Genomic DNA, 15,665 nt, shown 5'->3' on the forward strand with positions numbered 1-15,665 from the left:
AAAAATGTGTGTGTTAGAGAGAAGTGACTTTCCTACAGGTGAAAGCTTGTGCTTCATACCCACCCATTCATCACCTAAACGCTCAGCTTACAGTAATCACCAGTTATGGAGTTCATACCTTTATGAAATAACTATTTGAACCGCTGCAGACTAGGCAACTTTCACTTAAGACTGTACAACATTAAAATCCAGCTAGTTGCCTCCAGTATAAACTAAAGAGGACTACTATATCAATAGTGGAGCATTAATCAAAAGCATCAACTCAGGTATACTCAAACCGTTGATTATTCATTGATTCATGCTGCATGCTGCATATATCAGAAATTTGGAAAGAAAGTTCCCATATGGAGTTAATGTGAATGATCCAGGCTAAAATAGTCTAAATCAAAAGAGATTTTATAATAATGAGCGAAAGGCCTGGACTGTCATGAACAAATAGCTCACAAGCTTACAGGTTCAGTGGCTTTCTTCAACCATGCCTTCTCAGATTCGTCCAAGTATGGAGCCAAAATATCTCTACAATTTGAGTGGTAGGTGTTCAACCAATCTACTTCTTCAGGATTTAACAGACTCAAGTCAATCAACTTTTTCTGATATGGTGCCTGAACATAGAAACCATAAAAACAAAAGGCCACAGAGTTGTGTTACCTTCTTTTAAAAAAAAAAGCAAAAAAAAAAAAAAATTGACGCATAAATTCTTCATAGAATGTTTGAACTTTACAGACGAGACTGAACTTCCATGGGCCTGTTTGGTTTAGATTTTTGCTGCGACTTCAATAGTGACTTTACAGCATTCCAAAATCTTAACCAAACATGAAAAGCTTAAGTACTTTCGTTAAAAAACCAAGCTGAAAACACATGCCGAGATTTCTAGCTTTTCTTCCAGTCAAATAAAACAATTATTTCTTCCTAAATTTATATCTACAGCACTAAAGAATAATTTCACCAAGCAATTAACAAACTTTTATCAAAAAGCTGTATTTTGTAAATTTGATTTTTATTTCAGTTTTTTATCTTGCCGAAGCTGAAACTCAACCAAAAGGTACTACATCTTTTCAGCTTTGATCCGGAGAGGGAGAGGATAGAAAAGTAAAAGACAATTTGGTTTATCGATGAAAAAAAAAAGTTTGTCCTCTTCACGAGTTATTTCCACTTTATCCCTTCTCCTCCAGCTAATAACAAAGAAAAAAAACATCATTTCCTATTCCTACAACAGCCTACCCTTCAGATAAACTGTGTAAACAGGAAATAAGATGTGAAAAATCTTTTAGACCTGCTAAGGTTTTGATTGGAACTTTATTTTTTGAAATAAATGAATATCTATTAATAAAATAAGGTATTAATTGGAACTTACTTTACAATTCAACAATTATTTCAACAGTGAAGACGAGATCATTTGACATTACAAGAAACATATATGATGATTGTTTTACCATGCTCAGAAGGATTTAGGAAAATCTTGGAACATTTGGATGAGAAGGTGCATGAGGTGAATATGCATGTTGAAGACGCAAAATTCTATATCAGAGAGTTAAAAAGTGCAGGGATAAGTTAAAGTTTGCATATATTTCCAAAGTCCTCGTTTTCCCACTTGACCAAGATTGGAAAAAGTAGTGTTCTTTATCAATCTGTAATTTATTTAGTATAAAAATTGACATAACATAGTTACCCCGAAAGCATAGCACTTCAATAACCAATGAGAAAGAACTTACCCATGTTATATGCTCAAATGACAAATAACCCTTATCACCAAAGTTGTACGTGGTGTCAGCTTCCTTAATTATAAGGACATTCTCCAATCTTATACCAAAGGACCCATCCTCATAGTAACCAGGTTCTGAGAAGTGCAACATATAAAGTAAGTAAATACAAGGATGAAGTTTTCATAAAATAATAATAATAAAAAAAAGATGAAGCTACAATGTGCGCAGTGGAGTCAGCTGCCCCTACTGAAATTTAAAATCAACTATGAAGTTTATCTATGCAACAGGTAACATTTTCAATTAATTTATTAACTTTGGCTTCACTTGGTATAGAATTAAATGTAACAAATAAACTGTGTGAATTAAGAGTCAATCTTCGAAAAGAGTTAATATTATAATACTTAAAAACTGCCCAATAATAAAAATTTTTGGCTCTGCCCCCAAATACAGGAATGATTTTCCTTCGAAAATTACTAGTGGTTCTTGCTAAAGACAATAATAACCCAACAAATACAAACAAGTCAAACCAGCGGACATAATATACTATTTGATCACTATGATTACAAAATTTCTAGTCTCAAATCAAACTCAAAAATTAGGTCAAGGAGTCCTTTTCTAGAGAACCCCAAAATGAAAATACTCCTGCACGAAAAACAAATTCATTCAACCATAGGGATAAATCTTTAAAAAATTCCAATACTAACCATCAGTCACAGTCATGGAAGCTTGAAGTGGCACATTCCGGGCATATGGCCTGAAACTGATTAAATGGGGTCCTGCATAATAAGTATAATCAAACATCATATTAATCAAATTATTAAGATATAAAAGAAAATAAAAGCAACCGTAGTTCACTATTTACCTTCATGAACAAACAAGTAAGATCCAACACCATGACCAGTGCCATGTCGATAGTCAAGACCATCCTTCCATAAAGAAACTCGGGCAAGAATGTCAAGGGCATGACCTGTAGGTTTGGTTATCCGACGAGAGAACTTTTTACACAGGATATTTTAAAGTGAACATAAAACTGAGTATTAGAAAGATCTACAAGGAGAATACCAGTGGTCCCATTAGGAAATCGAGCATTACCCAAACCAATATGACCCTTGAGAACCTAGAGCAGACAACACCAAGTTCATGCAATATTATGTGTTAACATGAAAGGGTTGATGAGATTGACAGGAAAGACATTTGAAGTTTTCGTAAAAGGAAAGAACTTCAAATACCCATTAAAAAAAAATTCTGCAGTGGGACAAAAAGGAAAAAGAACAAAACCACCTACCGCAGTATAGCATGCCTTTTCATGAGCTGAAGGTTTTCCATAATGAACTGTTCGAGTTACATCAGTTGTTCCATCCAGATACTTCATATATTCATAATTTACGGAAAGAAAAATAAAACATTAGAAATAAGAAGTTTTAACAAAATATGAGTTGAGAAGGAAAAATATTTGATTTTGAATAAACCTGTGCTCCTGAATCAAACAGATAGATACTGTTTGCATCTAACTCAGCACATTTTTCTGCCTCTGGTGAATAATGTATTACTGCAGCATTTGGACCAACAGAAGAAATAGTTGGAAAACTTAAGCCTCTAAAATGCTGCAGTTATACAAAAGAAAATGATCATAATCATGTGAGAGCAGGAAAAATTAAAACTTAAAAATATGTGAATCCACATGAAAATGATAGAGCTGAGCTAGAATTCACATGATTCTGTAACAATTCGGCAGAACAATGATACATAAACAAAATAAAGGACTGATAGACAGTCAATTGGTTTATGGAGCAAAAAACAAGCAGGTGATAACAGAAAGATCGTTCATGAGAACATAGTTAACAGATCACATAATAGATTTTCTGCCTTGATACTCCGATAACATCTGATGTATCTCATATAATTCGTTTTTCAAAAAAATAATTATACAGTAATTCTGTAACATCATTATAACTGTTCTTTGGAAAAAGAAATATTATTAGAGATAGAAAGAGAAGTACAACAAGCAGAGGACTAGATATCCTCCCATAAGAAGGGAAAAAGAAAAATAAAGAGACACTAGCGATCCTTAGAAAGGACCCTAGCCAGTAAGAATTATCAAAGCTGGGAATAAGAATAATTTACATCATTAAAAATAATTTTCAGAAATGAATAAAGTTACCTCTTTTGATGCTCGAAATGACTCCAGCTTATCACTTACAGTTACTTCTGTCAGTTTCACGGTTTCCCTGCCATTTTTCATTCCAAAAGTATAACAAAATCAATATCAGTATCAAGCAATGAAAGAGGGCCTGCCAGTTTTAGTGGGGTAAGACAACGGTTATCATGATTGTATAGCAAATTAAGCAGTAGATTGCCAATCTTGGTCAGCAAAATATAAACTTCAGCAGTGTCCATTATGAAGCAGTAGAGCGTCCTTAGGTACCAAACCAAAAGTATAGCATGGGAACTCTATTGCATGATAGGTATGTCAAAGTAATTTTCAGTGGCTTACAAGTGAGTATGTTATGGAGAAAGGAAAAACAAACTTACGAATGTTTTCTCTTGTCTACTTCCCCCTCCAAAAAGTAACCAGAAGCTCCATAAATGTCCTGCATCTGCATATTTAGGTGAAGATTCAGTAAAGTTTGTTGCATATGTGAGCACGTAGAAATCTCGAAGAAAAAAGAAGAGAATATGACCTCTCCTCTCCCACCTACCCCAGAAACCCCCCCCCCCCCCCCCCCTACCACCACCAAAAAAAAAACAAATTTTACATTTTTTGGCTGAAGCACATTTTCCCTCTGTATTCGAAGACATGTATTTTCATCATTAACCAGACCTGCATGCAAATACATGAAATATTTCTAGCTTACATGTGAAGGGGTGTTGAAGTCCAAAGATATAGTAAGCACTTTTTTTTTACTAGTTTAGATTTTAAAACAAATGATCACCAAATCAGTTTTAACAGCTACCATATGTATACAAAAATCAATATGATGCTGCACCCTAATGTCATAAACTTTTGAGATTATAACTTAATAATAATCTTAAACAATAGCTTCAAAGGAGAGAGTATATTTAACATAAAATATCTGATATTACTTATTGATAATTTGTAATTAAATTTTCTTTTTCCTGAAGTTTTATGTATGATACTTTATTTACAACATCGGGATATATATATATAGAAGAAAATTAAAAAGAGTTTTAGTGGGAAACTAAATATAAATCAATCCCATAAAAGAAAAAGAACTTCCAAGCATGGAAGATTCTGCTTTATAGGGATATTTCTCTGAAGATATCAATTTGTATAGGAATTTGACTTCTACAAGCATTTTCCTACATTACTCCTCACGCTAGTTTGAAGATGTTGAACAAACCAAACTTGGAACTCAATTCTTTGAAAGTTTTCCTAGGTAGTGCCTTGATGAAAATATTTATGGTCTGATGACATGACTAAATCTACAACAAGGATAGTGCTCATGGCTCTATCTTTTCTTCAACAAAAAGTCTATCAATCTCCGCGTGCTTAGTTCGATCATGATTATGTTTGTTGTGGATTGATCATCACATCATACTTTAATAAACTCTAAAGAGGGAATTCTAAATTCACCAATACCCTTTCTAGTCACATTCTTTTAAAGATACGCCTTAAAACTCCAAACTCAGCCTCTGACTACTCCTTTCATACTACAGGCCACTTCTTGTTTCTTCAAGTAACTAGATTTTCTTAAACATATGTACAATATCCAAAGTTGGATCTTCTAGTAGTTACAAAAACAGCTCAGTCTGCATCAATTTATATTTCAGTTTTTTGCCTTCTATTTTTCTTTAAAAACAGTTCTTGCTCAGCTGTTATTTTTAAATACTTGAGATTTCAAAACACTACTTTTATATGTTTTTCAATTGAGTTATTCATGAATTGATTTACCACATTAATGAAAAAACTAAATATATCTGTTATGTGAGGTAAAATAATTTACTCACTATGGTATCTTTTTTTGTCAACATAAACAATGTCAATTTTACTTTCCAATTTAATGTTCGGATCCATGAGTGTTTCTTTGAGCTTGCATCCAAGCATTCCAATCTCTTTTAGAAGATCCAACACATATTTTCGTTGAGAAATTGATATTCTTTTCCTTGACCTATTAATGTTCATTTCCAAGAAGTATTTAAGAATTCTAAAGTCTAATATTAAATTTTTTAGCTAAAACCTTTTCTAATCTGAGTATCTCTTTTGTATCATCCCTTGTATTATTTACATATACGATGAGGATTACCTTTTTTTTCCTGAAGGATCACGCTTGACAAACATAATATGATATATTTGATATTTGGATATACTCAAATCTCTTGATTAGCTTAGTAAATTAGTCAAACCATACTCTTAGAGAGTGTTTAAGTCTATAAAGAAACTTTTTGAGTTTACAAACCTTTTTGTTAGTGACTTAACTTTCAAAACCATATGAATTACCATATAGACTTTTTCCTCCAATCTCCACTAAGAAAACATTATTCATATCTGGTTGAAATACTTATGAATTCAAAAATAGCAAAATTACCACCTGAGAAATGCCTAATCGATTGTAAATGGATGTTCACAATCAAGCATAATATTGATGGTAGCATCAACAGGTTCGAAGCTTGATTAATAGCCAAATCTTTTACCCAATCTTATGGAATTGACCTTCGAACCTATTGATGCTACCATCAGTATTATACTTGATTGTGAATATTCATTTACAGCTGACTGGGCATTTCCCAGGTAGTAATTTTATTATTTCTCAAGTCCCATTATTTTCAAAAGTTTGAATTTCCTCCATGATTGCAATTTTCCATTTGGGTACTTTCAATACTTCGTGCATCGTCCTTTGCATCTGTATTTTACCAATATTGATAACAAATGCCAAATGAGTAAAAAAACATTGTGAATTAGATGATCAGTGCATGCTCTTTTTTGTTTTATTAGAGAAATATGTTTATTAGCATACAAATTATCAAGGGAGAAATCTTACCTTGGATTACCTAAAATATTCAATGATGTTGCATTTGAATCCAAATTGGATTCATGACTCTAATAAGATGGTTGTGACTCTTTCTCTTCTTGGTTCTTATCCCTTCTGGTATAGGTCTGAAGTTCAAGTTTTTTAATGTGGTGAGTAGGTTTAGATTCAAATGTCTCATCTATATTCATATGTTATGAAAACTGAATAGATTTAGTTGGAGGAAGGAAGATGAAGATATTAAATGGTAGTCTCAAAATTGGGATCCTTGTATATTCTTCTTCCCCTAAATATCGAATTTGTAGTATGATTGGTTTTCATGAAAAGTAACATCCATGAAGTTATAGAACTTCTGGACAACTGATGAACAACATTTATACTCCTTTTGGTTTGATGAATATTTAAGAAAAATGCATTTTATTGATTTTAGGTTCTATTGTGCTTCTGTGAAGGTTGTGTACGTGAATAAAGGTTGAATGACCAAAGACTTTGGTAAGTGGGGTGGATAGAAGTCGAGTGGTAGAAAAATATTAGAGCATAACTTGGTAGGGGTTTTGGAACTCAAGGATCCGGAAAGATATTTTATTAATAAGATAAGTTGCAATTAGAACAACTTCTCCTTAGAAAAACTTTGGAACTTGATTTGTGAACATGAGAGACCAGGCAACTTCTGGAACTTGATTTCTAAACATGACAGATAGGAAAATTTATAAAAGATGTCTATTTTTCCTTTCAGCTATCCTATTTCGTGAGGAGTATCAACAAATGAACTTTGATGAACAATCCACTTTTTTTCTAGATATATATTGAACTCCTTTTCGAAGTGTTCGTTTGCGTTGTCTGCCTTCAAATCTTGTATTTTTGTCTAGAATTAAGTTTGAATTATGTTATTGAATTTTTTGAATATATAGTCAACTTCTTATTTTTTTTCCATGAGAAATAGCCATGTAATTTTTGTATTATCGTCTACGAAAAATATAAACATTCTACTACCAACAATATATTGATTCTAAATTGTCCCTACACATCACTATGTACCATAGCAAACAGTTAAGAGATTTTGCATAGCAATATGAAACATATAAAATGAATATCTTTTGATAATTGAACTACTTCACAATAAAAAATTTTCATATTTTTATTTCAAAAATAAAGAAAGAAACGATTTTCGAATATATATAAAGTTTGAATGTTCTAATCGATAATGTCATAATATAATTATTCTAAAGTTGTCAAAGTAAATTAGACTATCTTGGGACTCAATATATGTTGCACTATAGGATTGTCTTTTGAAAGGTCTATTATCTTTGAAGAGTGAGTCTGAAATACACCTTATCCTTGTCAATCTAAGTTTGAGAAAAATTTAGCAATACAATTATGATATTGGATAAGTTTGTTTACTGATAATAAGTTACAATCTAAATGAGGTACATGAAGTACTCTTTGAGATTAATTCCTTTGAGATGGGGATATCACATATTCTGTCTACTTTTGAGTGAGATTCATCCATTACATGTATTATATTTTTGGAATAACATTTTATTTCTTATCATATAGTCAAAATGCACCTTAGTCAATGATTCAAGTATCTTAATTTCCTGAAGTAACATTAGGAGCACTAAAAGGCTTTTTGGACTGTTGTTCCAAATCCTATATTCTTATCGATAGAGTTTTAATATAGGAACATTTTTTGTAGGGCTTCTATATGCTCTTTGCAAATGGGCATGATTCCTTAATGGAAACAATTTCATCAATAAAAACATGATTTCTCTTACGTTCTTTGTCTGAGTTTTAATATAGGAACATTTTTTGTAGGGCTTCTATATGCTCTTTGCAAATGGGCATGATTCCTTAATGGAAACAATTTCATCAATAAAAACATGATTTCTCTTACGTTCTTTGTCTGCAACTGATTTGGTCTGTAATTTATTTTAATAAATTTTCTAGCAATTGTCTCGAGTATGACCTAGTTTTCTGTAAGGATCACACCAAAGTATTTCCTCTCTTTGTCGGTTGTCTAAATTGGGAAGAGGGCCCAAACAGTCAAGGTTTACTCAATAGCAGGGCTTATGAGTCCATCTCCAAACATCACCTTTTTTCTACTTTCTTCTCTCATTACTTCAGAAAATATCTAATGAACACAAGGTAATAGTTTTATTCTAAGTATTTTTTCCCAAAGTTCATCTAGATTCTTATTTAATCACATGAGAAATTTGGAAATTTTTTTTCTTTCCATAACTTCTTTGTACTGTTTGTATCATCTGGATAGTTCCATACAAGTTCCTCAAAGACATCGAACCGTTATCAGTGACGGGTGAGTATACTGTAGTACTAAGTTACGAATAGATCTCCTTGTAGTAAGTCATAAAGGCTAGATTCAACAGCAAAGATTTCTTATGTGTTTCTTGTTTGAATAGAATTCTTTGACTGCTTTCCAAATTTCATGTGTCCCGTATAACAATAAATTCTCACCAATATCATTTGTCATGGAGTTAATCAGCTACGACATGATTATTCTCAGCCTTCCAACTTTAGAATTTTGGATCTTCGACACTCGGTGGGTGCCTTCTTTGGTGAAGTATTCTTCTCTCTCTCTTCCGTAGATAAACAACTTAATCGATTAAGACCATTGAATGAAATTGTTTCTATTTAGCTTGTGATTGGTGATCAAAGTTTCAATGGCTTTTGACGATAGAAATAATTTCTTCAAACCAAAATTTTACTTCAAAGAGGTCACTAGTTCTTATTGTAGCCATTCTGTATTTGGTCATCATCAAGAGAGGAAAAAAAAATTCCTTAGTTCGGAGATCCTACTTTGATACTATAAAAATTTGTAATTAAATTTTTTGTTTTCTAAATTTTTATTTTTGATACATAATTTGCAACAACTGAATATATATACGAGAAAATTAAAGAAAATTTTAATAGTAAACCAAATACAAATCAGTCTCATAAAATAAAAAGAACTTCCAGTTATGCAAGTCAACAATGATTCTATTTTATAGGAAGATTTATCTGAAAATATTAATGTATATAGGAATTTGACTTGTAAAAGAAGTTGGATTCCTAACTTACCTAAGTACTATAATAAATAAATAAAAAGTTATAGGTCCCATGGTGTACCTGCGTATCCAACCAGACTAGAAACTGCACAACAGCTGCACCATCACGAATGTGAGCCTTTTTTAACCCATCTAACTCAACTGGGTTCTAGCATCAGGAAAGAACACAACACATTAACATTAGCCCAACAAAATAAAATGATTTAATTGCTCCATTGTCAGATGCAAGTGGAATGTAATTATATGCACAGAACCTAACCATTAGATAAAATGAATCAGATAATCTGATGCTTTAAGAGGTTTATAGGACAACATTTAGAACTTGATATCAAAGTATTATTGGTTATGCTTAAAGCTTCATTAGTAACAAAATGTTCTAATGCAGATCTCATGCAGCCTATAATTGATTCAGGAGAGTGAGGTCTAACTGTATCCGTTCCATTAACAGAAGTTTCGTCGTGCAAGTTTATTTCTAATGTCAAATAATAACTAGCAAGAAAGCACTGTACCTTTAGAGCTTTTGCAAGAGCCAACGGTGATGGCTGCATGATGACTTTATCAGCATCCAGTTTTGAATACAAAGCATAGCAGCATGAACCAGGGTCCACCCATATGTGATCATTATTCCTTCTTGTTCCTCTGTCTTTATCATCACCAGTGATGTCCTCTCGAGTAGAATTGATTTCTATTTCCTTTATAACTTCAGCTTGAGTTCCTTTAACTGCTGATGAAGAATCAAGTTGGTTAGAAGCAAGCAACGCCACATCTGAGATCACAGCCCCATAATCACGAACTTCGATTCCATACTCTTTCATATGAGAATGTACCTGGTTACATAGATACAAAAAGTCTAACTGCATAACCTGCTAAAGTTCATAACTTCTAAGGGAAAAAATTCCTCTCACATGGAAAGCCATTAAAGATACACTGTTTATTGTACAACAATGAGAAGAAATAAAAAGATGAAACATAAACAAAAGAACAAACCTGTTCTGACACCTTTCTCTTGTCCACATAAATGAAAGCAGAGCTGGATGTTACTATAGCAAATGCATGAACAACGGGGCAGTAGGACACATCACTCCCACGGATGTTATACAACCAAGCAACCTATATAGAAGAGAAAATTATTTTGAGACTACACAACAGGCAACCTAGAGAGAGAAAGGAAACAGATGCAAGCAGAATTAATTTGCCAGACAAAACAAAAGTGTGAGGAAAATATTTAGCCAACATAAATGAGATCACCTCGTCAAGTGCTGCGAGGATTATACCATGTGCTTTCTCATGCATGAGCTTTTCTCTTAAATCTTTCAACTTTGCAGAAACTGAACAACCAGCAAACTCCAATGGATGAACAATCACCGGATTTATTTCAGCTGGTGGACGATCTTTCCAGACCTCATCCACCAAATTAGTGGAGGTCTGTATTAGTTTCTGTTCTTTTTTGGCAAAAGCACGTTCCCATTTTCGTGCAGTGTCTACTGACACGCACCAGGGATCAACACCAATCTTTGCATCTATTGGCAGATTCTAAAACAAGCAAATCAAATGGAAAGACCACTTAGTACCCCAAGAGCTCATAAAATAATTTTTGTTAAAAAAAAAGTGCTGCACAACAAGAAGGTAAAACAATAAGAGAAATTGTACCATCATCAAGTTTTGCAAGGTCAAGGAAACCATTTGACACAAACCATGAAGTCATGAGACTAGAAAGATGACATATGGTGATCCAACTACAGGAGACCAATACGCACAAAAATTTGAAGGACCCAAAAAAAATCCAACATTTGAGCAAACAGCATAGTTTAACTAATGACTTGCTGTTACAAGGAGCAATCTCATAGCCATAAAAGTTTCAAATCTATTAGGAAATTTCCAAAATAAGGTTGACTCACATCCGCCATCCACACATCTACAGCAGGGTCCTCCCCCATCCGCATAAGTTTCCAATCATCACTAAGCTGTTGCATTGCCTGTAAGAAGTAACGTCCATCGGTCCATAACCTTGCATCATTCATTGTGATAAGTGCCAAACCTGAAAGAAATCAAGAGCAAACATTCAAAATCAATAAACAAACCATCTATCAAACATGATAAGAAATCAGTCATAAAAAAAAAAAAAAAGGAACGGTTCACATATGCATACGCAAAAAGCACACCTCAAAACCAAAGCAAACTGATATTTTTTACTTCGACAAACAGTTGGTACCATATAATCACACAGTTTCCCTTTCTTTTTCTTTAAATACAGATAATTACTCGTATTCTGAATATAACGAGAAACGCCAGTCTTAATCATGACGGATTATACACATTTAAGAAATAAAACTTGCAGACTCCATATACAACAAATACTCGAGCAATCCAGTCAATCGACAGAGACTGAAAACCAACCTGCACTTCCAGTGAATCCAGAAACAAACTGACGTCTCTTATCCCTGGCAGAAACATACTCACTCTGCAGCAAAGAGGACACCAATATCATGGAATTATTTTTTCTTGAATAAAGTGAAATCATAAACTAATCAAGATCATATAAATTCAAACTGACACATACAAATTTAACAAACAAATAAATAAAATCTGCAACTGAAGGTGCTAATTACGGTTTCAATTCAAGGGAAAAAAGAGAAAACTCAAACGAAGATCTTGCAATACATATAACACGTAAGAGAGGCCATAAGAGAGGAAGGAGAACCTGGTGATAATCTTCGGAGGGGACAACTAAAGCATCGAGAGGCGGAGAATAAGAGGCCATAAGAGACCTCAAAGCAGAGAGAATATCTATCATTTCTTCGTTTCTCTAATGGTTTTCAGCCGATCTGCAATGAATTTAAGCAGCAAGTTCGTGACAAAATTGAGGATTGTGGTCTGCACGAAAGCGAGTTCGTCAAGAAATGAAGAACGGAAGTTACTTACCTTTTGGTCGAGGGAGGAAAACCGTGGGGGATGATTTTAATTTTCAAATATGTAATTCATAATTCATATATATCTTTTTTTTCTTTTTGATAAATATCTTAATCACAATACAAGTTTGAAAAATGGATACGATAATATCCTTCCGTTTTCGCTGTTCACAGATTCGGCCAAATAAATATTATAAAACGCTAAAACTGAAAATTAAAATCTATGTTTTAACTTTTTGAATTTTTTTTTTTTAAATACAATTTATATTGTGAGGAGTGAATAATAATTTTTACAAATATATTTATTAATTTATTATTAAAAATTTTGCAGAAAGGGTAATTTCATTTGAATATGGAAAGAATATATTTATAATTAAGGAAATGCATGAGAAAGACTAATTCATTCCATAATCATGTACCAAAAATGTACAATATTTTTATTACTTGACACATCTATATATATATATATATATAGAGAGAGAGAGAGAGAGAGGGAATTACAGTAAGGTTGATGAAGTAGAAATTAATCAAAAACAGTACACTGTAAAGTTGGAAAGTAATAATTATGTTTCTAATCCTCCTACCTATCAACTAAAAATTAAATATATATATATATATATATACACACACCATCTAACCTTATTTCGATTAAAATATATTAATATCAATAAATAAAATGCAGCATAGAGATGGAGAAATTTACCATGAAGCCATATCATTTCTAACTTTTTTACTATTTTTTTTTTTTATTTTAAGCGGACATGAAATAAATAATAATCGTTTTTGTTATTTTATAAAAGAGTGTGTTGATTTTATCTCTCTCTATGTAAAGATAGATTAATTTTTAATTTTCTATATATAGTGATTCTATTAACTCATTTGATCATATAATATTTTATTTTGCATAATAAAAATATAAATTATCTTCCAAAAAAAATAGCTAAGTGGTTGATGGCTCCAATTTTAAAAATTAGTTTATTTTAAAATAAAGAACGATAAAAATCTTAATCTCTCTATCTCCTTTTTTTTTTTTTTTTTTGGGCTCGATGCATGTATTTTTTATATTTATTATTTTTTAGTGACTTCTTAGTATCATATTTTTATTTTGAAAATAAAATATTTACATAATTCTTATTAATAAGATTAAATCTTATTCTGTGATATCTCCGTAAGATTTTTCATTTTTATTTGTAAATAATTACTTGAGATGACTTAGTCAATTCATTATTTATGTTTTATTTTATTTTTTTTTTCATTAGTTTTGAAAAATAAATCAATTAATTTTAATTTCTTATTTTTCTATTTGATTCTTATATAGTGAATTCTGATTTCTTCCTTTTGTATTTGATTCTTTTCGATGGATCCATGGATCTAGATATCTATATAAATTTTGTTTAACAAAAATATGTGTCTCTCCTATTTTATAAATCTCTTCTATTTTTTGCATATGATATTGTCACTCCTTTTGACAACATCAACTAATTTAGAATTTAATTTAAAAATTATATTTTAACCCTGAGTACTCTCAAAATGTCTCTAATAATCAATGAATTACATGTGCTAATAAAAATATAATTTTTACTATTAATTTTACATTTATCATGTATTATCTAAATAATTATATTTTAAATTTTAAATAATGATAATTTTTTATTAATAATTATATTAAAAACAAACCAAATGATTAAATTAGAATAAATATAAATTATTAAAAAAAATTATGACAAAAAGTTATCAACAATTATACTTCAATTTTATGTAATTTTTTATTATTTTAATATTTATTATTAATTTTATACACAAATTGTTATACCCGGACCCGAAATTTGGTTCGAGATTAATTTTAAAATTAATATATATATATATTTTAATTTTATAAATATTTATTTAATATAAAATTAAGAAAATAATAGGTGGATGATGAAATTGAAAATAATTTTTGAAAAAATGTGTAAAATTTGGGTTCAAGAGATATTTTTGAAAGAAGAATCAGAAATTGGGGATCAAAATATAATTAAGAGAAATTGCGCAACATAGGACTGCCCAGTCAACAGTCCCGACGAAACCCGAGCACGCCGTGTGGCAAGACACGCTGATTCAGTGCCATGCGAGAGGCTACGCTGGCAATTTGCATGCCCGCGATCGGACAACAAGGATGCATTCCCACGCGCGTGGACGGTCCATAACCATTTTCTCTTCAGGCGCGATTGGACGGTCGCGATTAAACACAATAAACGGTTCAGATTCGTTCATTCTTTAAACGCGTTCGTATGATTGAGATCAAATCACGATGAACGGTCCAAATTTATTTTCTCTTGAAATGCGATCAGACGGTCGAGATCAAACATGATGAATGGTTCAGATTTAAGGGAGACAGATATAAATATCTCACTTCACACCGAACCAAAACTCTAGCCGCTAGCCTCCCGCTGAAGAAGAAGAATCAATTGCTGGAGAAGGGAGCTGACCGCCACCCGCCGCCGCGCTGGAGCCACCTTCGACTGCCAAAAAAGGTAAAAATTCTCTTATTCGCTCAGAATTTGATTTTGAACACCTTCATAGCCAAATCAGAGTAAAAGGAGCGGTGGATGAGCCGGAAACTATGGGTAAAGCCTGACGGCACCGCCGCAGGAAAAATAAAAAATCGCCTCCGATGAGCCACTTCTCGTTTCCCATTTCGTGCGATTTTTTTACTATTGTATTCACCATTCTGTTTTCTACAGGTTGACCGAAGAAAAACATTCAGCCGCGAATGTGAGCCGTTGGAGCTACTGCACCGAAAAATTTTACCGCCGGTAAGTTTTTATTTTTTGACTTTTTTCGGCCAACCGAAGTCCCTTAACGTATTTTCTCACAGGGATAAGTATAAAACCTGTCGAAACTGCCCAAAACTAGCAAAAAATGGCTAGTCCGAGGTAAATTGCTATTAGGTGGCAGTGCTGTCGCCGGAGCACGGCGGTGCCACCGTGCCAGAATTCTAAAATTAGCCGAAAAAGATTTTTA

The 15,665-nt window shown here is 32.4% G+C and overlaps 1 protein-coding gene across 1 annotated transcript; it reads right to left on the reverse strand.

The window, feature by feature from the left end:
• Positions 1 to 269: 269 nt before the first annotated feature.
• Positions 270 to 12,831, reverse strand: APP1 (aminopeptidase P1). Its single transcript, XM_088222485.1, has 17 exons — positions 12,676 to 12,831; positions 12,455 to 12,578; positions 12,151 to 12,214; positions 11,652 to 11,791; positions 11,002 to 11,286; positions 10,741 to 10,863; positions 10,263 to 10,580; positions 9,815 to 9,901; positions 4,236 to 4,300; positions 3,865 to 3,931; positions 3,173 to 3,307; positions 2,989 to 3,069; positions 2,766 to 2,820; positions 2,566 to 2,670; positions 2,408 to 2,479; positions 1,713 to 1,837; positions 270 to 602 (listed from the first exon to the last, which is right to left on the reverse strand). Exons 2-17 carry the CDS (start codon positions 12,545 to 12,547, stop codon positions 441 to 443), a joined length of 1,977 nt encoding a protein of 658 aa, XP_088078611.1. The 5' UTR covers positions 12,548 to 12,578; positions 12,676 to 12,831; the 3' UTR covers positions 270 to 440.
• Positions 12,832 to 15,665: the final 2,834 nt, after the last annotated feature.

This window comes from Carica papaya, chromosome 6 (assembly GCF_054855325.1).
Source record: "Carica papaya isolate Zhongbai chromosome 6, ASM5485532v1, whole genome shotgun sequence".
Lineage (NCBI taxonomy): Eukaryota > Viridiplantae > Streptophyta > Magnoliopsida > Brassicales > Caricaceae > Carica > Carica papaya.

Coding starts and splice junctions, on each gene's coding strand:
- APP1 (XM_088222485.1), bottom strand. CDS start 12,547: ATGATAGATATTCTCTCTGCTTTGAGGTCTCTTATGGCCTCTTATTCT. Junction 12,215..12,454: donor CCTCCGAAGATTATCACCAG/GTTCTCCTTCCT, acceptor TCTTTGCTGCAG/AGTGAGTATGTTTCTGCCAG. Junction 2,671..2,765: donor ATTTCCTAATGGGACCACTG/GTATTCTCCTTG, acceptor CCAAACCTACAG/GTCATGCCCTTGACATTCTT.